The 26,590-nt window shown below is 45.6% G+C and overlaps 1 protein-coding gene across 1 annotated transcript; it reads left to right on the forward strand.

The window, feature by feature from the left end:
* On the forward strand, positions 1 to 25,634 carry LOC144114014 (luciferin 4-monooxygenase-like). Its single transcript, XM_077647450.1, has 10 exons — positions 1 to 559; positions 4,947 to 5,154; positions 14,780 to 14,886; positions 15,686 to 15,879; positions 16,363 to 16,534; positions 19,150 to 19,321; positions 21,824 to 21,924; positions 22,221 to 22,365; positions 23,323 to 23,580; positions 25,307 to 25,634. Exons 1-10 carry the CDS (start codon positions 419 to 421, stop codon positions 25,441 to 25,443), a joined length of 1,635 nt encoding a protein of 544 aa, XP_077503576.1. The 5' UTR covers positions 1 to 418; the 3' UTR covers positions 25,444 to 25,634.
* The last annotated feature ends 956 nt before the right edge of the window (positions 25,635 to 26,590 follow it).

Genomic DNA, 26,590 nt, shown 5'->3' on the forward strand with positions numbered 1-26,590 from the left:
TGCTGCACCTTTCGCAAGTTCGCTTTTTTCCGCTCTCTGCAAGCGCCAAGCAATCATCCCGGCTGCGCTGGGCAACTGTTGTCGCAGTCGGCCAGTCGGACCGGGCGAGGGCGCATCGAGCAAGAGGAACAAAGAGCCCGCTGCGCGCTGGCAGTTTGTCGCAGACAGCTCGGCGAGAGAGGCCACCGACGACCTTGGCGTGGAAGGGTGTTTCATGTGCCGACGGTGACCTTCTGGACAACAGAAAAAAACCTAAGGATTATTAAGCGCAAGGAGGAAGCAACGCTGCGTGCGTCTGCGACTCACGAAGCAACCTCGCAAGAACTCCAGAAACAAAGAGACCGCCTGCCTTGCAGTTGAATCTTTGACAGCTGGGATTGCGTCAGGTCGCCCGGACCTCTCGGAGCTGCCGAGAAGCATGGACCGCGTCGTGGATGATGCACCCGTCATCGAAGATCGGATAGTGAAGGGGTATTCACCAGGCCAGCCTATACCAGATGTGGACTACGCGGCCTACTTGAGAACTCTTTGGGGCCAATTCAAGGACCGGACAGCGTTGGTAAGCGAATATGCGCTCTCTAAGCTAAGCTGCTCGAGTCTAAGCCAAAAACCGAGAAAGGTATGAGCCATTGGTGCGTTTGGTGCATTTCGAGACCGCTCGACTCGCGGAGTTTGCATTTGATAAGTTACATAATCTCAATCGGCTGATATGGTAATGATTTTGCGTGAGCGCTGGCAACAAAACGCATGCGTCAGTGCATAAGTAAACGCTTGTACACTCACTTGTGCGAAGTGCACTGTGTGTTAATTAAGGAGTAATTGCTCATTCGCCACAACTTTACCACAACGTCACCTTCATGCGCTTATTGGCATGGGCTTGCGCGCTCTAAGCCAAAACTGTCGTGCGTCAGCTATCTGGGCTACGCCGAGAGAAGCTAGGCAATGAATGCTATCAGCCAAGCACGGGCCTCTAATACTTCAGAATGTGCTGTCGTGTTTGTAGCTGCCCAGTCGCTGACGGCAGCAGTTTTCAATCGCCGAATGGAACAATTGCAGTGTCACCTCGGCAGCGCAGGTTCCCTATGGCCACTTTCTTTGTTTGTATCCCATTATGATAAAACTAGAGGTCGCCTATACAACCACCATCGCTAACACAGTTTTTATGATTGCAACATAGATGCTGCGCAATCTCTCCAAAAATCTATCAGATGACTAATACGGGTTTGTAGATCGTTCGTTTTGTCTTGTCAGCATTGTACTACATGCCTGGAGTTTTCTCTGTGCGTGATCGTGCCTGCATGTCCACACACGTGTGTGTGCGTGCACGCAGTGTTTACACTACTGTGTGGCTTGTCATTTCCTCGTTTTCTGGGCCGGGGAACAATACATATGCTTTACGGAAGGAACCAAATACTAAGTAGCCCTTACTCGCGGTATTGCACTTTTAATGATAACAATAATTAGTTTATTTGACGAACATAATGTACGTGGCAGCAGGGTGCCCATAGTAAAAGCTGCCTCTTCGAAGCTTGACTCGGCCATCGACAGCCACCCGCCAGCATAACTGTGGGTCGCACTTGAAAATTTCGGCGCATATGTTGCATGCTGTACAACGCAGGCTCATGGCAGGCACTTGCGGCAAGAAAAGCATAGTGATTTAAACCCATCATGCAAGAGACAAACGGAGTTAATTTGCTTTTGAACGCAGTGGAGCGTCAGCCAGTAGAAAATACTCCGTTTCTTGTACGAAGTGCTTATTAGAACAATATTATTAAAATGAAGGGTGTTTAGCAGGTGGTACCTTTCGAACTGTTTAGCAACGGTATGTTGTTATTTATGCATTAAAATGCCTCCACTTGGCGTTTCTTGTGTTGCATACTTTGTAGCTTTGTTCAATTATAAGCGGTTCATGAAGAAAAAATGTATTATCAGCAATCTTGCGTTTTGTATATTATATTCCTGCTTTATTCATTACATTATTTATTATCTTGTTCACTGTGCGTGCGGTGATGTGGAAGGGTTTCAGTGACCTTTGTGTGACGGTAGTTAAGCACTTGTGAAGTGCGTTTCAGCATTTCGCTTCCGCACTGTGTACGAATGCGAGCTCTGTGTCTACTATCGCAGCATGCACTTTACATCTCAGATACCTTTTAATATCTTTGTAGAAGTGCTGCGGCTTCAGGAAGCGCCAAAATCTTTAACACGTTTATATGAAAATAAAGGAAAGTTGGTAAGCGTGGTCGGGGATTGGCGGCTGAGTGCATATAGGTATAGGAAAGGAACAGCGCGAAGACGGGACGATAAAGGAGACAACAGAAGGACTGATTTTCGCAGCTGAAGCTTATTCTGAAGGTGGTGTACACAAAATATGTATTCATATGAGCGAACTCACCTGCTGAGTCAACGTCAGGCACGGTGTAAAGGGTCGATAAAAGCAATCAAGCTGAAAGGAGATGCGAGGGTTAAAAAATTACGGAGGCCACCTTTTCCTTTTAGGCGTTTTTTTAATCTGATTTTTTAAATCTTTAAAATTCACCGTCCATTTTTGCTTCGGTCTTTGTTATTTTCCTTTACACCTGTTACTCAATATTTTTATACCCTCGCGTATGCATTGAATCTTATCCCTTTTATTAGCCCTTGACACCATAACCGACGTGGGCTACATGTGGTGTGTACATCTTCAGAATAAACTTCAGCTGCTGGTCAAAGACTTTGTCGTTGTCTCCTTTATCGCACCGTCTTACGAGCTGTTCCTTTCCGTTATGTCAAACCAACAAGCACGTAGCAGTAGCCTTGCGCATGTCATTCTACATCGCAACGTTAAGTGTGTTAAGCCATCGGGAGGCTTCACACAGAGCTACTAGCTGCCTTATTTCTGCTTTAATTTTGACAAAAAAAAAAGCAGTGTTGTAGCGCATTATTAATGCGATAAACATATTTGCGCTAACCACAAGGCATCGTTCCGCTGGGAACCCTGCCATGTGTTTGTTGGTGCGCAGTTATGTTTTGCATGATGTGCCGAGGAAGTATTTTCTTTTGTGTATGTCAGTGTGTGTGTCCGCTCGGAAATGCAGCCCATTACGTTGGTGTTGTTATCCTGAATATAAAGCTGAAGCTATTTCATAAATGTTTGCCCACTTTACAACCCTGGCATGAAACAATGGATTCAAAGCAGACATGGCAATAATTGAAGTACTGTAATTAAATGGCGGTAATTTAATTATCTTTTCGATAATTTGTAATGTAATGACCGTAACAAGTGAAAATACGTATGGCGCGAAAATTTCTGAGCGCAGACTGCCGAGGTCCATTCCTGGAATCATCGAAGAAACAATTAAGCTGCTTCAGAGGCTTCAAACGATAGACAGCTCCGGGCAGGAATACGTTTAGATCGCTGCTTTTTTGTGACTTGAGCGCAGTGAAAGTGACTAGTGTACGGCTGTAGCTCTCTTTTTTTTTTGTTGTTGGCATTGTCATATCTTTGTGATGGCCCGTGATAGGGGAGAGAAAAGGGACCGGAGAATAGTTGGCTGGAACGGAATTTGGTGGGAACACCAAAGAATATGTACAATGCAGCTAGAGAGAGGTTGGTCACAATCATAATCATTTAATGATCCCTTAAGGACCCTTCACAGGGTATTACATAAGGGGGGCAGGGCGACGTACGTACGACAATACAAGAACAAAGCCAAAGATTTTATATATATATATATATATATATATATATATATATATATATATATATATATATATATATATATATATATATATATACAATGAGGGCAATTAGGACAACGAATACAATCAGTAACATCAAATGAGAACACAATTAAAACAGTTACAAAAAAATCAATCGAGTAGAGAAGGGGATTTACGAACGAGTTGCTCAAGCACATCAAACTAAGGGCGAGAAAAGAAATATAGACAAATTTAATGTTCAAACACAGACAGTACAACCGGTCTTTGAATTTGACAGGATCACTTTCCATAACAATAGAATCCGGCAATTCATTCCATTCCTGTATTGCAATTGGTAGAAATGACTTATTAAAAGCAGATGTTGATCCATGCAGGCGCTGTATACTTAAGCTATTGAATAAGCGTCGAGATGAACGTGCTGGTGGGTGAAGAAAAGATTGGCGTGAAATGATACAATATCTTGTGAAAAAGGCATAGTCGTGATATCTTGCGGCGAAAGACCAATGAGGGCAGATCCAGTGATGATTTTATACTGCTGATACTGATTTAGTAGTCTTATTTTGAAGATATAAAGCCAGCGGCGCGGTTCTGGACAGATTTTAAAGATTTGATGATATGTCTGATGTGGACACCAGATTTGCGCATGCGTATTCGAGTTTGGATCGTAGGAAGGTTTCATATGCGAGTTTACGGATGGCCGGGGGCGACAACGATAATGTTCTTCGAATAAAGCCCAGTGTTTTGAAGCACTCAGCGACCAGTTTAATGATATGCTCGGACCAATTTAGATTGCTTTGTTTCACTCTGTTTACTTTGGTTTTTGTATGCATGAAATTAAAAAAGTAATTTAAGAGTAATTGCATTAGATTTTGGAAGTAATTGCAATGTAAAGCAAATAATTTTTGCAAGCAGTAATCGGAAATGTAATTTAATTACAATCGCATGATTATTTGGACAGCAATTAGTAATGCATTTTAATTACTTTTCAATAATAATTTTACCGTGTATGCTTTAGAGGGGGCAGCGAAAGAAAAAACTAGTATGGCGCTGACTAGCGATTAATGAGAAATAAGATAGCATGACATGACGCGAACTAAAATATGTGCTCAAACGTTGATGCAGAAAAAGTTGATGAGCGATTCCTGGTTATATGTAAAATAAGGCATGGGATGACATCTTTCTTGGCGCCTTTCCTTGACCATTGTGGTGAATTAGACACGTTTCGTCGTCTTGCCGCTGGCCGCCAGATCAAAGCAGACACGGGAGAGCGATACACCTACCACGAGCTCGAGGATGCCTGCAGCCGCGTTGCCGGAGGACTGGCCAGTCTTGGCTTTCAACCGGGCGACATGGCTGGCATTCACTGCGACACCAGCCTAGAGGCCATGGTTGCCTTCTACGGCACCGCATTTGCCGGTGGTTCGATGGTTTTTGCCAAGGGCAGCCTCACAGCACGTGAGTTATATTTCTGTTACCCTAAAAAAGTGGTCTGTAAACGGAAAAAATTGTTATGAAATAGAATTGGAAGTCAGTGGACTGTATTGTAAAAGAGGTCATTCCATTTCATTCGCCCTCAACTTTCTGCTGAAGAACACAGTTACGGGCTGTTTTCTTTCTGCCACATATTTTAATCGTATACGTTTCGCTGTATAAAACCTCTAGTTTGTTTCAAAAGCTAAAGAGGTTTCTTCGAAATCATTCTACTCCTCTGTGATCTTGCACGTCAGCTAAACTTTTTTACCTTTTCTATACCGAACTCTCCACCCGAAGGCCAACAGAAATAACGTAGGCTAAGGGTAAAACAGACAGAAGAGAGCCTCCTCCGGTACTCACCTACGGGGCAGAAACGTGGAGGCTAACGAAAAGAGTTCAGCTTAAGTTAAGGACAACGCAGCGAGCCATGGAAAGAAAAATGATAGGTGTAACGTTAAGAGATCGGATGCGGGCAGAGTGGGTGAGGGAGCAAACACGGGTTAATGACATCCTAGTAGAAATCAAGAGAAAGAAATGGGCTTGGGCAGGGCATGTAATGCGAAGGTAAGATAACCGCTGGTCCTTAAGGGTAACGGAGTGGATTCCAAGAGAAAGTAAGCGGAGCAGGGTGCGGCAGAAGGTTAGGTGGGCGGATGAGATTAAGAAGTTTGCGGGCAAAGGATGGATGCAGCTGGCAAAGGATAGGGTTAAATGGAGAGACATGGGAGAGGCCTTTGCCCTGCAGTGGGTGTAGTAAGGCTGATGATGATGATGATGATGATGTACAAAGAAACGAATCTCGTTTCACGACTGGCCGCCGCACAGCGCCACCATCGCACTTGAAGAAAAAATGACTACTCATGTTTCTCTTAGGATGTGTCCTACGTCTCTCTCATGTCCCCGTCTACCTTACGCTTACGTTTTCGTCATTAATGTTTCCATTCCCAGTCTGCGTCCGTATTCGGGCAGCGTCACGTGTGTGGCGGGGGGGGGGGGGGGGGGCGTTTCGCCGGCTATTTACTCTAATCACGAACCATTCTCTCGAGCGAAAACATTCGAGAGGTCGTAACCTGATTCACTGGTATCACCTCTTGCTTCCCATTCAATGCTCTGGGGTTTTGAGGCGGGGCATGGGATACTTGTACTTCTATTGCTTTTGGGAACAAAGAAAAAAGCAGCTAATGGGAACAAACAGCGCGGCGTATTCCACTCGGCGATTCGGAGCACCTCACCGATTCTGCTTGAGAGCACGATATCCCTCATGGCCCAATCAGAACTCAGGATCTGAATCCAAATAGCCCATTTAAACACGCTCTTTGGTTTCGCGGAGCACGAAAACTTACTCTGGATAGACGATTGGAATGCGCCATAGGATTCGCGCCCCACTTTCTGGCCTCTCACAGCATCTGTAGAGGGGCTACATATGGTTGCTGTAGCATATAAAATGTAAGAACATGGCGAAAGGGGGAAAAAATTAGGGGTCATTGTCAGCTGAACAAACACCATCGCACCCCAACACAAAATGCAGCCGTCTTCTGCTGTTAATAGTTGAATCGGAATCCGCTAACTTTTACAAAATTGAGCGAAATACAGGCTGCAAACAGGACGAGCGCTTACGTGCAACTATTTACTTTTGGAGCAAGTAAGAGCTTTAAATAAGAAAGGGGGAGTACATGAACACTGATATTTTCTTCCAGCAATCACGTGGGCGGAAAGTTGCTAATGTGTTCTTGGATGTTTGATTTCAGATAATAGAATTCTTTCTTGGCCACTGCGATAGTCGGGCTGTTCACCTTTTCATCGTCTTTCACTACGGGCTTTTGGCATAGTGGAGTAGTACTAGCATAGACGCACATCGATTTACGGGACACCGGTTGTGCACCTGCATTAGCCACACCCATGGCTTTGCTCTGTGCAGGCGTCTAGTAAACTGGTATTGGTATGTCTACACTAATAAACATCCGCTATACCCTTATTGTCATCGTGGAGCAGGTCATGGTCATCAGAGATAGGTGACCATGATGATGACTTTTCATTTTTCGATTTTTTGACTGTATTTATTTTTCCGAACATGAGGTCATGGGGTCCTTGCACTTTTCAACGGGCACTTTGCAGTATGCGTCGCCATGGTGCTGGGGTACGCTATATCTCCGCATGCACGCTTGTGCTCACGCAGCCGCTCATTGAGGGATATGCCCGTCTGGACTATGCATTACTTCTCTGCACGCCTTGCACACAGTCGTCTAACGGATTCTTGTAACGGACGCCTCACCCGCTTTCTTTCTTGCGTTTCTTTTTGGGAGTTTCCGTGAATTTCTTTTTGCAGATCCCTCTCATCTTGACGGATACTAGGATGTGGTCGAGGGCCTGTCAAGCTCCGTGGCTTTTTCCCTCGACTCTTTTTCTTACCTGCCGGCATGAATAAAAATTATTATTATTATTATTATTATTATTATTATTAATATTATTATTATTATTATTATTATTAATATTATTATTACCACCAAGGATATCGCATATTCGCCAATATTTTTCAGACGACGTGAACGATTGTGCTCGCAGAGCACGACAGCTGGGCGTCCCATATCTTTATTTCTCTTTCCCTTTTGTTTTTGCTCGTTTTTGAGTCACGATTTCTCTGGGAAAGCTTTCTGCAGTCCCTGAGATAAACTTCTTTGAGAATCCAGTTGTTTCCAACTTCGCACTTGAATTTCGAGGCTCTGGCCGTCAATATACGGGCGAGATTTTTTAGTGCGCGGATGGGCCACTATCGATATAGACTATGTCCAGGTGCATCTTCCACCTACCAACCGTGCCACGCGGTGTTTATGCGGAATTACCTCTATCCACCTTTCACCTGCCAAGGTAGAGAGAGGGAATCCCCCTCTCCAATTCTAGGTGAGAGGACAGAGAGGGCGGACTACGAATGAGTCAACAAATCCGTCTGAAACGTGCGTTTGAAATTGCTGAAGAGAAGCAGTGACATGCTGCAGTAGACGCTGAAGCGAATTCTATCGCATTTCCTCCGTATCAATCCAACTGATCGCCCCTATAAAGTTGTTCCACTACTAAACAAGGGCAAACATGCTAGCGCATCTAAGTCGCATTTACATATGAAGGAAGCCAACGGTCGCCAAAACCAAGGAGCATGAGGGAATTTTTTTAATGGTGTTGATCCATGGGTAAATAATAGCGCAACTGTTTCATCGGTGAAAGATAATTGGTAAAAAATTACAAGAAACCACATTGCGCCAGTGGGATCCGAACCCACAACCTCCGACTTTTCGCGTCCGGCGCTCTGCCAATTGAGCTACAACGGTGACTGTCCAGTCTGCTTTCGGGAGTATTTCTGTTGCGTGTAACCTTGAGTGTTCACCAGCGCCACCCTCGTTCATAGCGGTGGACGTAGCACGTCCTGTAATACCGCGGGTGTGACGTTGAGCGTGACCGAACGCGTGGGAGCTGTGCTCAGTTGGCGTAGCACCGGATGCGAAATTTGGAGGTTGTGAGTTCGGATCGGACAGGTCGGCGGTTGGATCCCACCGGCTGCATGTGGTTATTTCTTCCACTTCTTAATCACATGTTTCAGCTATAAAATAATTACTCTGTTATCACTGATCACCACCTCAAACAATTCAATTAATGATTGAAACGTTCCTCTATGCCCCTCGGTTTCAGTGACTGTTGGCTTCATTCATATTGCCGCAAAGTTTTGCAATATTTTCTCATGCTCAAGACCGCCGGCACGTGGCTTTGTCACTTTGTGCCGCGACATACTACCACATTTACCTCGAATGGTCGCATCCATGCGGAACCGCATCTACTCTAATAGAGGTGGCTGTTCTTACTTTGCACGGCGTATTTTGAAAGTTCGTTGTCAGCTTTAAATTGAACACGGGCGAAAGCGGCGGGCATTCTATTCGACGAACGCCGTGTACGCTTGTTGCTACCGCCCCCGCCGACTCATCCAGTTCTTTGTGTAGACGCAAGTCAGCCCCAATAACATTTCTTTTGGAAGCCTTTCCGCTGTCTTCCTGACTGCCGTCACACATGACAATATGTATGTCATAACAAGGCCATCATTTCCCTCCCCTCCTCTGCTAAGCGGTATTTAGCTTAACCAGCTAAATCGTGGGCCGCACGGACCATTTCAAGCACGACATTGCGACTGCTCTTTCCAAGATCCGGCAGCGCCCGGAGTGCAACTTCATGACGCCTTTTGCTCCCCTTGTCTTGTAGGCTCAGCGTGTGTGTGAATCATTTAGCTCAATCTGGATGTCGAGAAGTTACAGGGAGTAGCTGATAAAGAGCTCACAGGTTAATTTTAGGCATTCGCTAGCATTACGCCATTCTTAAAAGATCACGTATATATTTAAGGTTCCTGCATATTCTAGAGGCAGAAGGAGACAGTCACTGACGTATCTGAAGCAAGCCTCGATATTAAGGCCGCCTAGCAGGTGGTCGAGTTCTCGATTTCTCATAGCTATGAACCAATCTGAACGAGCCGGGGCAATTCAAGACCCAATGCTGATAGCGTATTTTTGGACATACATTTTGCCTTCGTATTCTGTGTAAAAGGACATCAGGTCTAACGTAGATCCAGAAAACTATTGACGCTCATGCCGCAAAGGCTCTAAAAACTAATGTTACCGAACTGCACGATGCTGTCTTCGACACATTTCAGTGCGGTACAGTGAGCGATACAGAAACACATGTCTTTCACGTCTATTGAAAGGGATGTCACGTGTTGCGTGGTCGTGAGGTATTCAACGATGCTCTTTGAGAGAATGTAAGAGTAAGTTCCTTGCAATCTGTCAGAGCTTTCTCCACCTTCTCATGGCCCGTGTCCTTGCACACATTCTCAGTTTGAGTTTTCAGTTTGTCATCTTTTTGTCCGCCCTAATTGATTCAGTGGTTTTCTCGAGGGCTTCTAACGCTTTGAACCTGTGCCGGTTCCTGTTTAGAACCACGAACATCTGTTTTGTCCGACATGAGCAGGTTAAGGATAAGCAGGTTCAGGACATTCTTCGCCAATAACTGAACTCTCGCTCCGGTTGCTGCCCTGTCTTCGCCTCAGCTCCGAATAACGATTGGCCGCGTATACCGCCTCCGAAATGCATGCATATATTTTTATTTCAGGCAGTCTGTCTTCAATTCGACATTATATTCCCAGACTTTCTGCGGGTTGAGGCTAGGTAACACGGAAAATTTTACACCTTGACCCATGGTTTTAACAATTTTTTCCGGTAAACATTGTTCTGATAGGTAAATCATCACTTGAATTCGTGGCCTTCTCGTTTTCTCCTATAGCGCAAGGGATACGAAATGTCTCTTCCTTAACTCTGCTAGCTGAAAGAAATGCCTTGTCATCAGTGGGGAAGAATGCTCGTTCAAAATTGTTGCAGATATAATCTCGTGTGTTCTTGGTACACTCGTACCTGGCGCCAACTTTCGGCTCGGGCAATTTTCTGGAGATGTCTCTCTTTCGTTCCCTTCTGTCAAAGTTAGTGCATTCTGATCCAACATGACTTACCAGCCAAACAAAATCGCAGGCGTTTTGTCGTCTTTCTCTGTGGCATCACCCATGCGAAGCCAGCTGCGTACCGACCGATTTAAGTTTGTGCCAGGCCAAACGCGCGCGCACAAGCAAATACATTCCTTTCTTTTTTCTCTCTCTCTTTGCGAAAGTAATCGTGGCTCAGACGTATTCAGTGAAAGACCAGGAGTGGACCAGAACGGGAGTTTTCTTTTTGATTCGCGAAGGCGTGCTAACTCCAATTTTTTTTTCTGCACCTCAATTGCATTATGTAGGAAAACTGCACGTCCACTTTTAAGTCGGCTCTTCAGCCTTAATGTGAACTGCTTAGCTTAATCGCTCAATAAAACAAAGAGTGAGTTTCAGAAAATTCAGCTAAACAGCTAGCTATCCCACGGAAGAGAAATTAAAGATAAAAAGGAAATAGGAAATGAAGCATAACGAACTGAACGCTATCAACAGTTTATAAGAACTTAAATATACTACAGAATGAAATTTAAAGCGCTGGTCGCTAGCAATCGTCACAGCGTATTGATGAAGTGACGGCGCAGAATAAAATTGTTATGTGCAGAGGAGAGTGCGCGCCTTTCGTTTGCGGAGCTCGGCCATGGTCCTAATATTTTGGTAACAGTGAAATAAAAGCAGGGCCTGGAAAGTAGGGCCTATCACGCAAGAGCTCGCAGTGTTTATCATGGTGCGAGTGCTCGAAGATGCAGGGCTGCACGGTGACGTCAATATTGTCGACTGGGGCATGTTGGACGATACTTTCGCGCTTATTTATCAATGATAGTTTAGATGTTTTAACGCGATAGTTTTAAGACTCCCGTTCAGCGGAAAACCCGGTGTCGTCGTCGTCGTCGGTGGAAGCGTGAGCGAAAAATCTTGTGAGAAGCTACCTGGGTGGGTCACCTAGGTCACGCGACCTTGTGACGTCATCGCTACGTGCGCACCGTAATAGGTGGCATTTAAATTAATGATTGGTCGCGAGACGTTGCTCGGGAAGAGCAGCTGCAGAGTCTCACTAGCCCCACCGGTAAGAGTGCATACGCTTAAGTGCGTAGTACCTATTGCTCCTTATTTTTCTAAACACATCTGAGTACGCCGAGAGCAGAAGACATGCAAACGACGAGGCATGGATGCAAACGCGGAAGTCTACATCGGAGTAAGTCTAAAGGGGAAGGCTGCACGTTGCTGGCTTGACATGGTTTGTAGGTAGGTAGGAAAAACTTTATTGAAAATGCCGGCAACCAACGGTTTGACGCGTCGTGACGTTGGCCAAGCGTCGACCCGGGGTTATGCCCTCCTCTGCACTACCCCCGTTCGGCCCGTTTGTGGTGGGTCGTGAGGCTTGTGCTTTTCGAGCGCACCCCGGGCCTGCTGGACGGCCCATAGTTGAATGTCCTTGTCTGCAGACTGCACTGCACTTTGAAGTTCGGGCGGGTATATCCTGGAGGTAGCCTCGGTCGGGAACCTGGCACAGTCCCACATGATGTGCCATTGGTCCGCCGGACCAGCTGCACAAACATTGCACACATCGCTCGGATAGAGTTCTGGGTGAAGTACGTGTAGCACTGCCGGGGCGAGGAGTGACCCGGTCTGTATCTGTCTTAGGATGACGGCCTCCTCCGGACTGAGTGCCGGGTGGGGAGGCGGCATTGTCCGTCGAGCTAGGCGGTAACATATGGTAACTTCGCTATAACTGGTTACGCGGTCCTTGGTTTCGAACCACCACACGGAACGGTCACTCTCGGGGGCGCGGAGGGTAAGCGCTCGCGCCGCCGAATGGGCCGTCTCGTTGTGGTTTGTCTTTACTACCGCTTAGAAACCTTATCTCTCCCAGCTTCTGTTTATAGCCTTTCTGAGGCCTCGAGCGCGAGCGTTTAGAAACCGCAGGTTGCATCGTCGAGGCCAGGCTGTGGAAACTGTGCTGAAAGCGCTAGTTTAGCGCTGCAAACGCCCTGTGCATTACGCAGGATGGACACTCCACAAATACGTCAACAGATTTCGTTCCAGCTTGCAAGATACTAAATCCTTAGAATGTTTCTGAAGCCGAATTTTCTAGCATATTACTCAAAGTGAACGCCAGTTTCAATACCTGGATGTACTCAAGGCGCGCTCTCAAGTCGGCAACCGAGTCAGCCAAACCTCTCTACGAAACAAATTTTGACGGATATATGCATGCCTCTACATCAGGAGGTGATGATGCGATTTTGAGTTTTATTTTTGATTTATTGTGTACCGAAGCATGTGTACGCAATTTTGTTATTTTGAGGCGTTGAGAACTGAGTTTCATTTAACATGTTTAATTTTTCAGTATTAACATGTTTCGCACTGATTGTATATAGTGTACTTTGGGCATTTCTTCAATTCAGTGGCTGGTTACGTCGAAATTATGGAGGTTCCGAATTTGTATCCGACAACTATATTGCCTGGGCATTGCAGGTTTTAACGCGCACCATTGAGAGGCGTGGTGAACTGCATTTCGGGCAGGCTACATTAAGATGCAACTTAAAGGAACGGCACTTGGCAGAAACAGCTCATGGACCGCAGGATGCTGTATTACTCCATTAAGCGATCCCAAAAGTAAAAGAAATTATCATTTCAATGCTTCACTATATTAAGTCAGTGGCATCAAAATCCTGCCTCTTACAATTTCGTCTAATGATTAGCTATTGCTGCAAATTTATGCGAAGTGAAAATTTAACAAAGGACTATTTACTTGTCACGAACGAACAGTATGTGGTAGTCATATTAATATGTGTGAAGCATTACTGCAGAATCTAAGTTTAATATAGCTTGCCACATCCGAAGGCCATGCACTCGAAGTATACGCGGGCAGTGAGCGCGACCGCGGCGAAAGGAATTCCCTTGAGATTACAGCTTTTATAGCGTTGGTCAGCTACATTTAACCTTGATGAAAGTTCATTTCATAATCAGAGGACCATGTATGGGACAATTGTTTGCAACACGAACAATAACTCCGCACATACAGAAATAATGTACGTTAAACAGATTTGCTGAGAACACGTGTGACTGCGCTGGATATACGAAAAGAATAGAAGCTGGCTAAATTTTGCATTTTTTGTTTAAGATTTTTCTTCTGCTTTGTCGCAGGCCTTACCGTAGCATTTGCGTCGAAAAATGCGAAGTGTTCAGGTAACGTAGAACAGTTGGAAGTAGAATTTGTCAAATTGTTTTTTTTTTCAAGGATATCCTATACATCTAGGCCAAGGATGCTTTGTAGAACTATTTCCCAATTTGCTGTCAGTTGTATAAGAAGGTATAGTGGCATTTATACCAACAGACAAATCGATACAATGTGACCACGACTGGGCTGTTATCTCCGCAGTTGCACATATGCGCCGAAATCCATAGACCTCGCACACCCTGCTTTATTATTTTTTTTTTAATCGATGTTCTTCGCGACGCGACGTGCGACGGGACTTGGCGGTAGAGCGGCATGTTTCAGCAGTGTTACTCGGTTGCAGCAGTTTCGGCGTTCAGTCCCCTCTAGTTATCGGAGGAGTAGACTTGCGCGAGCACCCCGTTTGTAAGGCTTTAAACAGCACGAAGCAAGATAAAGGGATGCCGTATACAACACCTTTTCTGTTCCACAGCTCCTGCCAAGCTTTCAGCGAACTGTTTATGTAAATGCGTTTCTTTTGCCGAAGTGGGCGTCTGCGACTTATTTGCTGGTATCGCGCTAGAGAAAGTAACTTCGCTCGCAAACTAGATCGGAATTATATCGCATTAGTACCCGCAACAATTCCTCCTATTAGTAAGTCTCGCGAACCACTTCCGGGCGGTGGGCGAAATTTTTCCGCAAAACCAGAATCTGAGCAACAGCCGTTCAGCAGCCCTTAGCTTATTGCACGATTCCAACGCGCGGCGCGTCGTCACGATTTGTCGCTACATGCGGTTAGCACTTAATTCCCGCATCAGTAGTGGACAAATGTTGGCTCCTTTCTTGAATAAACCTACGCATAGCTGACATTCGTGCCAAACGGCGAAAATAAAACAGCGTAAATTTCTCTTATTTTCTAAATCGTATTTCATTCTTTTTGTGTGCAGGGGAGGTCAACTACCAATTCAAAGACACAAAACCCTGCATCGTGTTTTGCGACGAAGAGAACGCTGCAAAGGCTGCGGAAGCTTGCAAGACCATACCCAGCGTTAAGGTGAGGACATCCTCTTGTAGAACAGTCTTGCAGACACATTCCACACTCCTGTAGTGTGTTTGTATGTACGTGCGCGTGTAGTTGCTAATAACTGAAATGAAATGAATCAAAACCTAGAAGCGCTTTAATCCTATCGGAACAATCTAAGAACAACCTAGGAGAGGAGAAACGTAAGAACAAATTATTTGCGAATTCCACCCGCGATCGTATTGTGTAATGGTTTGTGCAGTATGTATTTTAAAAAGTGTGCAACAACGCTGATGGCGAAGCTCTATCGTGTATTACAGTACATGTATCGACAAATTAAAATTTGGCAGTGTCTTGCCGCCAGTCGCCCAGATCTTGTAGATGTTAACTTGACAGCGCTTGTTCCAGTCTATATATATACCGACCTGCGCTCTTCTGTGGTCATGCAATGAAATACTGATCTTCAGCCCAAGCAATTAGTGACATGATGGCGCTCAGCGGACAAGGGAGTCCAATAAAATTAAACGGGCAAATGAATATGTTGCTGAATTTCGTCTCACTCAAGTTCGGTAACTGTTTTTTTTTTTGTTTTGCGCCTAATGAACTAACCAGGTACCCTCAAACCATTTCAAAAACACGAGGAACTTTCGATCTAAAAAGCCACAGGCAAAGGGGTGAGTGCCTACTAGAGCAGTTTCACCGAATTCCGCTAATATGCGTGCTCAGTTCTTGCGTGCGGCCACAAGCGCCGTGATGCCCATTAAAAGTCAGCCCCACAACGCTTCGCCGACAGCTTTTACCACCAACTAAACTCCGGCGGGTGATGTTGCAGACGCTGGTGATCTTCGGCCAGAACGAGGGCATGATGCCCTTCTCGACACTGCGACAGAGCTGCCCCCCAGCGGCACTTCCCAGCGTGGACCCGGACAGCTTATTGGCCATCCTCTACTCAAGCGGCACCACGGGTCTTCCAAAGGGCACGCTGCTATCCAATCGAAATGCTGTCGCCAGTTTATTCTCCTCGAGGTGGGCGCACTGGCTTTCTGTATGCTTGGTATGCCTCAATGCGTAGAGCTGCTTATCCTGCATTTAGTCATTTTAAGGCGAGAGCGTTAGTACCCCCATTTCGGGAAAAAATTATCCGGGGTTGGCGTTAGCGACTGTTTGGAGAAGGCCCTCAAGAGAGAGGGGAGAAGCTTGGTGATAGACAGTGTGGCTCAATTTGACTGCGCTGCACATCGATGTACTGTTGACTTCCTTGTATAATAGAGGAATTGCTGAGACTGTAATTGCTGCTCCACTGCCTACCTTATGAATTGTCGCGGCAATTGGCTTAGCCTCGTCATGGAGCACGCTATGCGTTAGTCCCCACGATGTACTGCTGTCGTGCGTTGAATCCTCTTGCAGACTATGTAATGCGATCAACTAAGATATGACAGATTCACACAAGCGCAATGGAGATTCTGATCAAATTTCACCAACGCACATGCGCGGTTCCTTCTCCGGCAGAAACGACAGGACAAAGGCGGTCGAACAGGATGATGTGCTGCTGGGATCAGCGCCGTTTACGCACGTGTCCGGGCTGCTTTTCAACAACGCCATATTCGCGCATGGGGCCTGCCTGGTGATCATCGCAAGTCTCGAGCCGAGTGACATGTTGCCGGCCATCGAAAAATATAAGGTACCGGTATGCGGTAGCCTTTCCAGAAACGCAGAGATAGAGGCCTCTGTTTACATCCTTATATAATCCACGACTGCAAAGGCTAAGAATGCGGCGCTGTTTGCTGATAATGGGGAGGAATAAGGCTTTCTAGAATTAATATCAGAATTCAAGTTTTAAGAAGTTTTTGGCTAATTCTAATTAATGCAAGGAATTAACGGAACGTGTTGACCTCCTGGGGACATGAAATACTTTTTTCACCAAGAAGGTCTGGACATGGGCCTAAGAAAACATTTTCAATTTCCATGTTTCTGTCGTTTTCCTTATTTAGTTTTTAGGAGTTTTCATTAATCTTTCACGATTTTTCCTTTCACTTTACCCGGGCGAGTGTTCTGCTGACGTTAGATTCCGCGCAGAATGCTCAGGAACTTGAGGCAGCGTGTGTTAAGATTATAGAGTTTTCAAAACTTCCTGAAGGAAAAAAAGAGGCACTGCTGTCTTTCATCCAACGTCAATAGCCGCAGGAATTCAGGAAAGTGTACGGCATGTAAAAAGTCTTCGTATTTGGTTTGGCAATGGGTGTTTGGCTCCACGTGTTTAGCTCAACATTAGCCAAGTCAAGTACGAACTGTCCACTTCGCGCAGTTCCCGCAGTGGAAGAAGCGCACTTAAAGAAACTCGCATAGGCGGTGGTGCCTTTTTTCTTTAGGTAATATTCCCGAGCTATGTCTGGCATGGACCAGAGAACGACACAGTCAGGAGGGTGCTGCGGTTTTGCGAAAAAGGATGGTGAAGGTGCGATCAAGGAGGAGTTAGGGTCTATACCACAGCGCCCCGCAAAGGTGCCTTCACTAAGCGTTGAAGAAAAGGAACAACAATGGCAATTGACAAGGCTTTGCGAATCGTGCGGGGAAGTTGAATCAGTTGAGCATTACACATTCTCCTGCAGGTGGTTCTCAGTTTACCAGTGGACTTACCTCTCGAAAAGAGCTATTTTAATTCCTGTTCTCTCTCGTAATTTTATTCACAACTTCATGCATGCTTGCAACCGGCAGATTATCCGTGCTCAAAACTGTTACAAATTTTGTCATGATTTTATTTGTTCCCGTTATTCTCGAAGACTTCTGTGATTTCTTCTTGCTGCTTCAGTTCTTTGGCAGTTTTGTTCTATTTTTTTTTGTGCGCTGAAATCATCCATTGAGCTTCAAACAAGTGCAACCAATTTCCTTGACACTCGTCACCATAGCCTAGCCAATCACTCTTCGTGGTTATGTGCCATGTCAGAAGAGGCCACCAACAAGTGCCGGATTGCGCAGTTGCGCCTTTGATGCTCGAGCTGCGCAGCTTCTGGCCACGCTGCCATGTTGACGTCCTTTGCGGTGCAAACTCCATTGCAAGGGCCGATTCTATAGGAACATTACAACAGTCGAAATACAAAATGGCGGCGTGAATGGCCCCAGCGACCCGGAGCTGCGTGCAGAACAGAATCGAGCCTGGCTAAAGCGCTCCGAACGCGCTGCCCATCGCGCTGCCATCGCTGCTACCAAACGAGAACGATGCGATGCTGATCGCGAGATGAAGCAGTGGAAGGTCAAAGCAACCAGAGAGCGAAGTACGAGTATTCGGGCAGAACATGAAGGCGCAAACAATGGCCCTGTGGTGTTGGCTGTATTTCCTTTGCCTTGTAAACTGTAATATGTCGGTCTGCTAAAACCGACGCCGAAATCGTGTGGAAGAACGGGTCTTCAAAAGAGTTGTCACACTTAAAACTCTCGTTGTCAAGCATAATCATCGCGTAGGACGTTGCGAATTTGTGCAGCTTTCGGCTCTGGCACGTGCAGATCAGACCTGTCCTGAACAACAGCCTCGTTTTGAGACACGGGGTTTTGAAATAGGCTTATGATTGTCAGATTAATTCTGGATGCACCTTTCTTAAGGTACGTCCAGGATAGCTGCTACTTTTCATGCCCGCAAGAAAACTACAGCATTTGGTTAGGTTTTATGAAAAGCAGCTTTTTTGGAAGTTACTCACGATGGAAAAATACGAAGCAGTCAGGTATTACTGCAGAAAAAAAAAGTCCTACATGCTAACCAGACGTAGCTCGTGATGGGCTGACTGAATTTTATTGTTTTATGCTAGCACACAAGAATCAAAAACGTACTTCTAGTCGTTAGCGCTTCGTAACAGGCAGCAGGCACGAAACATTTTCTCCTTTTCGCCCGGACGAGCTTAATTTACGGGCTATTGTTTTACCTTGAAGCGCTAAGATCGAAGCGTCTCGAACCCCCCGCCCCCTCCCCCCCCCCCCCCAAAAAAAGGAAGAAAAGCAATAATGGACCTTCCTATTACGCGCGTGTACAAATTCCCTTCATAAATGAGCATCGCTAGAATATTCTTAGTGAATACAGCTGCCTGTATTGAGAACCGTCTTAGGCGAAGTAGCTCTGAGCACTAAAATTTTGAAGCTCCTTGGCTTCATATTCACTTAGCTAGAAACGTGAAAAGGTCTGTTTCAAATATCTTCGTTTTATTCCGAGGTGAACTGTGGTCTTTTCTGTTGTACCGAAAGTCGTTGATGCGCGTTGCCTTTCTTTTTATTTCGATAATTTTGCGCCCTGCATTGCTGCCATTTCAGGGGACCATCATGTTCCAGTTTCCAACGTTTCTTAAGAAGCTGGTTCGAAGTCCACTGCTCGAAAAATACGACATAAGCAGCGTCAAGAAAATATACGCGGGAGGAAGTGCTACGCCATCCGTGATCGTCGAAGAGACGCTGCGAAAATTCAACCTGGAGCACTTTGGACAAGGTAGGAGCGATGCTTCCCGCCTTCGCTCAACCTCCCCGTAACGAGCAGCGCTTCGAGTTTAGGGACGGTTATTTATTACGGCGCTCCGCAAAGTGCAGACACGTAGTGAACTCTCGAAGCTTAGCCCTCTCCTATTGACATTAATTCTAATGAATCGAAGTAAGTGGTGCCTTTCGGATCCGTGGTGCATTGAAAATGCAGGCACATGGGCATCAGCGTGGCTTAGGTGACACTTTAACCACGTATTAACTGCGTGGCTGAGGGCACACGCTGCGCGTGGTAGTTGCAGCATGCAACAGACAGTGGTCCAAGGCAGCATCAAATCTCATCCTCACAGCCCACAACAGCAGCCGCTCAATGCCAAACGGCGGCAAACGCAACGGTCCAAGTAGTGGCGCGTAGCCTGCGGTGAGCAAAGACGCGAGCGTACGACGTTTGGAGATACTCACTGTAGCCTCACAGTATCAACGTGTCAGCGTATCCACGCATCAGTGTAGCAACATATGTAGTAAAATGTCGGCGGAATACGGTATTAGTGCGCGACACAGAATATGCGAAGTGAATTCATTCCCGAGATATACGAGAGCTAGTACGAAACTGCAGCTGCGCAGCACAGCTTCCAAAACTTTGCACTTTTGTCTCATATAATTTCATTTAATTTTATTCTGGGGCCACCTACATGAAAGAAGTACTCCTTAATTGGAGGAGCAAAGTGCAACGTAACTCTCGTTGTTGAACTTTCTGTTGCGATAACCCCCCCCCCCCCCCCCCCAAAAGAAGAAAAAGAAACAACCACAAAAAAACAGCACAGCGTGAAGGGGCTCGCCGGAGAAAAGCGCAATGCACGAACTACTTCAAGAGAAGGGTGACGTTTTTTAAGTGGAAGCAACCCAATAAAGAGCCGCATTTCATGTTGCGTAGGCACACAGGCATAAATACATACTAACCCTTAAAAACAAATATCTCTCTTTATAAACATTATGGAAGGGGTACTCAGTCTCGGCGCCTTGTTCTACAGTGACCTTGTGGCCTTCTCTTCTATTTATTTATTTATTACAATACCTTCAGGGCCCCAGTGGGGCGATACAGAAGGGAGTGGATAAAAAAGTAAAAACAATGCAGCAAAATAAAAACAAAAAGTAAATGGAGAATGTAATGTAATACAGCAAGGAATGAAAAAACGTAAGCTTGAACAAAATACAAATCAGATTACGTAAGAAAACAGCCTAGTCAAACACATAGTTTTCCGCGGCATTTTTGAATAAACAGGTGTCAGAAATGTCGGCAACCAAGGTGGGCAGGTGGTTCCAATCGCTCGCCGACTTGGGTATAAACGAGTTAAAATATGCATTGCTTCGGCAGTATGGAATGCGTACCTTGTGGCGATGATCCGTGCGAGGTGATATGAACGATGGTTCAAATAGAAGATCCCGTTTTAGCTGATGATTGTGGTAGTAAATCTTGTGAAAAGTTAGTATTCGCGCGAGTTTTCTACGAAGGGAAAGGCTAGGAAGGTTCAAAGTATTTTTCATTGTAGTATTTTTCATTGTATTTTTCATTCTATCTTGACAATCTGACTTTAGGTCTCTCAACGAGTGTCAGTTTAACTAAGCAGGACCTCCAATCAGAACTTGTGCAGTGGGTTTTCAAATTCTCACTGGAGTTTATAGTTTCGTACTCTGGTATCCGATGAAGTATAGGCTTTATGAGAGCGGAATTCTGTAGACGACTTGTTTGTGACATTAGCACGAATTTGCACATGTTTCGCGCAGAGCAGTAGTCAGTTTTCTGGCTTCCTTCGTCATTCAGCATTTTACACAGTTCTTTGAGGTTGTTTGAGACCGCCGCGGTGGCTGAGTGGTTATGGCGCGCGGGCCCGATAGACGCGGGTTCGATCCCGGCCGCGGCGGTTGAATTTCAATGGAGGCGAAATTCTAGAGGCCTGTGTACTGTGCGATGTCAGTGCACGTTAAAGAGCCCCAGGTGGTCGAAATTCCCGGAGCCCTTCACTACGGCGTCTCTCATAGCATGAGTCCCATAAACGAAACCAAACGTTTGAGGTTGCTAGAGGTTGAAGAAATCCGTTATAAAGTGCATTATTCTTGTTAAACAAGTAGTGCGTCACAGTCAGAGCACAAGTCGCAGCTAAATCCTTCCATCAGGTTGTAAAGAAGGCCTTAACACAAATACGATTATTCCTTTTAGTAAAGTAAGCATCTAAAATACCCCTCTAAACATTGTTCCTTCCCATATTTCTAAGTCCTAGATATATTGATAAGTAGTCTGCAGTGAGAAAGTTGGTCCCATAAGCTCACTTCTCATTAGGCGCAACACCCATGAAAGCAGTGCAGGTAATCTGCGGAAGCGTCTGTCCAAGGAAGTCCACTCGCTGCACTCGCGGTTTCATCATACTCACATGAAGTAATAAAGAATGAAGGATCGCTTAAAATATCATATTTTGTGAATACAGGTATGCATATGATTTATTTTTTGTGTTTACAGCATACAGCATGTCAGAAAGTTTTGGTTCCGGGATGATTTCGCGACGCGACTGCAAAGATTATGAGTCTGTGGGCACAGCGACCACCCTGACAGAGATAAAGGCGAGTGCTTTTTCTCTTATATTGCATAGTGAAAAAATAACGCATATTTTGGAGAAGAGACAGTAGCGCAATTTTATCTTTAAAGCCAGACTGCAGTTCTGTTTTGCCTGTAGGAAATGGGGGGGAAATGGGGAAAGAGCCCCACTGAAAAGAACTAAACAACGAGAACTGAACCAGAACACACATGGCAGCTTGACGTGAATGGAATTAAAGCGCAGAATTTTTCTTGGTCCTCCTTTACTGCGTCTTTATTTTTTCTACTTGCACTGAGGAGCATATGCAAATGTTACACGCAGATTGTGGACGTCAATACTGGCGCGAAGCTGGGTCCCCGACAAACTGGAGAAATACGTATTAGGAGTCAATCGTGCGTCCGGGGCTACCTCAACAACCCCGAAGCAACGGCCAGTCTCTACGACGAGGACGGGTTTCTCCGCTCCGGTGAGTTCGGGCTACATGAGACCACTTTCAAGAAGAGTAGCTGCGGCTGTCTATTTTCCCGTGTTATTGCGCTTTACTCCCTTGTTTGGCGTGAATTTTTACATTCAACTGTGAGTATGCACAACAAGAGTAGAAATTTGAAATTTTTTAAGGAAAAAGAGGGCGAGAAAAACGACGCTAGAGTACCGAAATAAACAAGACCACGTTTAGTTGTATTTATGTGTGTGCGTACAGAGTCGATCACACTTGTCTAGAGAGCGCGAGCGGTGTGCTGCGGAGCAAGTTAAGTTAAATCTTATTGCAGCTGCTTTGCTTAGGTCAAAGCGCATGGTGCCTGTGCGGTTTACATGAATATTATTATGATTACGATTATGATGATTGCTGAGTAAGTATCAGATAAAGTCAATGCTTACTTTAGAATTCCGATTTTTTACCACCGGACGGCACAAGTGCTCTAGACAAGTGTGACCGACTGTCTACAAGGTTTAGGAGCTGCCGATTGTAAATGTGCAATAAAACGAGAGATAAAAGGCAGCCCGCTCGCGTCGTGCAGTGCATCAAGTGGTCGTCACATTCAGTGCGCACTTTTTAAGCGCACTGAGGTAAAAGACGTATATAATGCAGTGAAGCAGCGTAAAAGTCCGATTATTGATGCCTGACCTGGGGCCCTTTTTTCTGCAACTGCCACATTAATTGTGAATGAAGAGGTGGTGAACTGAATTCGCTATGACATTAACATGGAACGCCTGAAAGATAAGCCTGAGCACGTGAACAGCTGTAATACGGCACGATCCGTTCTGTCTTCGTGCCGAGTCTGTTATTTAGCTGCTTTATGGCACGCATTTTTTTCTTCAGATGGTGCTGAAATGGTTAGTGCAGAAATTTCGTAGTAGGCGTGCGAGAGTAGGTCTCAGTTCATCGAGGGCTTCTGTCACGTGATGCGCTCCGTGTGCGCAGGGGACATCGGCTACTACAACGAACGCGGCGAGTTCTACGTGGTGGATCGCATCAAGGAGATGTTCAAGTGCATGGACCAGCAAGTGGCGCCCTCCGAGATCGAGGACATGCTGCTGCAGCACGAGGCCGTCAAGGATGCGGCCGTGGCTGGTGTGCCACACCCTGAGTTCGGCGACGCGCCCAGGGCATTCGTCGTGCTGCGCAAGGGCTACGCGGCCAGCGAGGGGACCGCCGCTGAACTGCGTGCACTAGTCTCTGGTGAGATGAGGGTCCCTTGGTCGGCAACAAACAGGAGCGCCCATTTCCTCTCGATAGAGAACGGTGCTGGCAGTTGCCGGGGCCCTGAAGCTCCCATCGCTGATCGTGCAGTTTCTTTGAGGATTTTTCTCTCGGCACTGCCGGAGCCCTGGAAAGCCATAGAAGCAGGAGCACCAGCGCAGTAGGCGGTGACACAAATGAGCAGTCACCTTCAAATCATGTGCCAGTATTTTTCGTCTTTTTGTTTATTCTTGAAGAATACTTGTGAGTGCTGTTTTCTCCGCGTAATGGCCAGCAGTGGTATTTTAGAGCGAAAGCACTACTCCAGCCGCGCCAACACCGAAAACTAATATTGCCATCTTGTATTGTCTTCTGCTCCGAACTAAACCGAGCTTACCGAGTTGGCTCAGGTAAGTTCGGAGGAGCGTCGCGCCAGCTGCAGCCAATAGGATGCAGGTGGCAGTTAAATTAATGATTGATCGCGAGAGGTTGCTCGAAATGAGAAACATGGGTCACACATTCCCTACCGGTGTCTGATACAAACAGCCACCTGCCATCGCAGTGCAGTGCCGCATCGCTTAGGCGCTCCACCACTGCACAGATAGTGCTTTGAGGACTGCCAGGGACTTATGAATGCGAAGTAGAGAATGACCTTCTGCACATATGGCAATTAACTCACTACGCTCTCGCGTCATACCCTTAAGGCGGAGCTTAAATGCCCCCTCCAATTGAAAAACTGAGTAGACGAACGAAATCAACTGTTCATTCAACTACGTTAAGCACCTACCAATTTTTTTTTTCATTGACGTAACGTACGACACTCTTATTCAAAGGCGACAAAAATATGGCGAGATGTAAGAATGCGCAGTGATGGGCTAAGAAGTGTTTCATGGGCTTTATAACTTGAAGCAAATAGCTGTTGCTCATAATTGCTCATAAGTAAATAGCACATATTTTTTTGTCAGTTTTTCAGTGTACTTGCTTGCGTCATTGCCTCCTTGTCTCCACTCCGTGACAATATATCGCGTGTGACACGAGTTGTCTGCACGAAAAAAAATTGAAAAAATCAATTACTGTCTTTGCAAGTAAACATAAAATCACCCACGGTTGCGGTATGAAAGGAATTAAATTCGGCTGAAGTGAAAAGGGCACTGCTATAGCAGCATACAACTGAAAAAAAAACAGTTGGCAACAATTGACTATATCGTCTGCGTCGTTCTGTACTATTTCGCTGATAAACCACAACAGTAAACGAAATCACTTAGTCGATGTTTGAATATATCAAATAGACCAGAGGCATCAAAATTCTTGACCATATATTTTCGCCTAGCTGTTAGCTTCTCCTTTAGGCAACAAGAAAAATTGCAACAACGGACAAATTTTTTTGACATAGATGAATTCTGTGCGGTGGTCCTGAATGTAGGCGTAGCCTCGCTACAGGCTTAAGTTAAATCCGACTTTACCACACTTCCAAAAAAAATCTGAGAGTTCGGTATGTACACAAGTCTGCATACAACGTCTGAAGGGTCTGGGTTATTCTCGCAACACAATATTGCATTTAGTGCAAAATTCCACGCTTACCTAACTCGCAATGTGTGCTTTTGTATTTCTTACGACGCTTCGCGAGTGGAGATGGAATTGTAGCTCAAGCTCGTAGTTCTTGTTTTTTGCTTTTCTTTATCATTAAAAAAATTGTGAAATTTTGCTTGCATGCTTCGCGCTGCAGCCAAAGTCGCCCGGCACAAGCACCTTCACGGAGGAGTGGAATTCGTGTCCAGCATCCCGAAGTCTGACACCGGCAAGAGCCTGCGCAGAGACCTTCGGGACGCCTACCTGCAACGCCAGGCCGTCCGGGGTCTCTGAGTGCTCTGTGTCCCCAACTGTGCGGGCTTGTTTGCAGAGGAAGCAAATGCGAAGGCGCTTCCCTGCAAATAACTTTTTTTCAAGCTCGGGTTTGTGGGCTGAAGATTGACAAGTTTCACTTGTCGCTATACTATGCACATTGAAATGTATTTGATTCTACTGAGAATAAACGAGTCCTGCTCAGCTGCAGTTAAATACAAACTGATTCACTTGGATTGACTGATTGCTTGCTTTAACTCGTAATGAGTGTTCCGGGCATACAGAATTGGCATTAACTTGGCAGTGACTGTGCGCCTTGAGCGGTCATTATGCGGTTAAAACAAGACAGCGCTACATTTTGCAAGAATACCACACAACTAATACTGCCAGTAGCATGCAGTGTTATTTTTTGCTGTACAGTAACGAAGTGGCCAACATCGATTATTTTTGAACAGCATCAGCAACGCGTAATGTAGAACAGCGCAGCTATTCCTGAAGTGAAATTATAACTATGGGATCGCTTGAATTGCCTTAAACTACACCATTGGAATGACCTCCACGAGTCCAGGTTGCAGAACATAGGCATCCATGTCGCTGATGCACTGTGTGCTCGCCTCAGCCACCGTTGTTGTTCTTGTAGCCGGTGGCAAGGAGTTCTTTCCTTCTGCAAGCACGCGCTCTCTTTTCAGTTTTCGAGAAAAATGAGAGCCAAGTCTAAGACTTTGGCACAAGAGCGGAAGAGTTTCGTCGAAGCAACGTCTCATAAACATGCTGCCTGATGTTCTTGTCAGCGGTAAGGTTTGCTGGCTTTTGAATGACATGTCTCTTTCAGGGTCCCCTTCCGCAGCTTTGAACATCTGCGGTATCTTAAGCAGCAGCCGGTGTTTTTATTTTTTCGTTACCTGTGAGAAAGACGTCTCCAAGTGTTGACTGTGAGACAATGAATGAAAAACCAAGTAGCCTTTCTGGACGCACGTGAAATGTGTCTGCGTGAATTCTAGTGAAATATTTCAGTTTAGTATGAACTCCGGGTGACATATAAATAATACTTTGGAGTTATTTCAGCCTCTTTGTGTGTTTAGAGTTATCACAATAATGCAGCGGCAATTCTCTTTAAGCGCACTCCAATGGCAAAATCCTTTGTCATTGCGACAATTAAGAAAGCGCA

Source organism: Amblyomma americanum, chromosome 1, assembly GCF_052857255.1.
Source record: "Amblyomma americanum isolate KBUSLIRL-KWMA chromosome 1, ASM5285725v1, whole genome shotgun sequence".
Lineage (NCBI taxonomy): Eukaryota > Metazoa > Arthropoda > Arachnida > Ixodida > Ixodidae > Amblyomma > Amblyomma americanum.

What these genes read in the sequence shown, in the direction of transcription:
- LOC144114014 (XM_077647450.1), top strand. Translation starts at nt 419, where the DNA reads ATGGACCGCGTCGTGGATGATGCACCCGTCATCGAAGATCGGATAGTG. An exon ending in CGGCCATCGAAAAATATAAG is followed by an intron (nt 16,535 to 19,149) that starts GTACCGGTATGC and finishes CTGCCATTTCAG; the next exon opens with GGGACCATCATGTTCCAGTT. An exon ending in CCACCCTGACAGAGATAAAG is followed by an intron (nt 21,925 to 22,220) that starts GCGAGTGCTTTT and finishes TGTTACACGCAG; the next exon opens with ATTGTGGACGTCAATACTGG.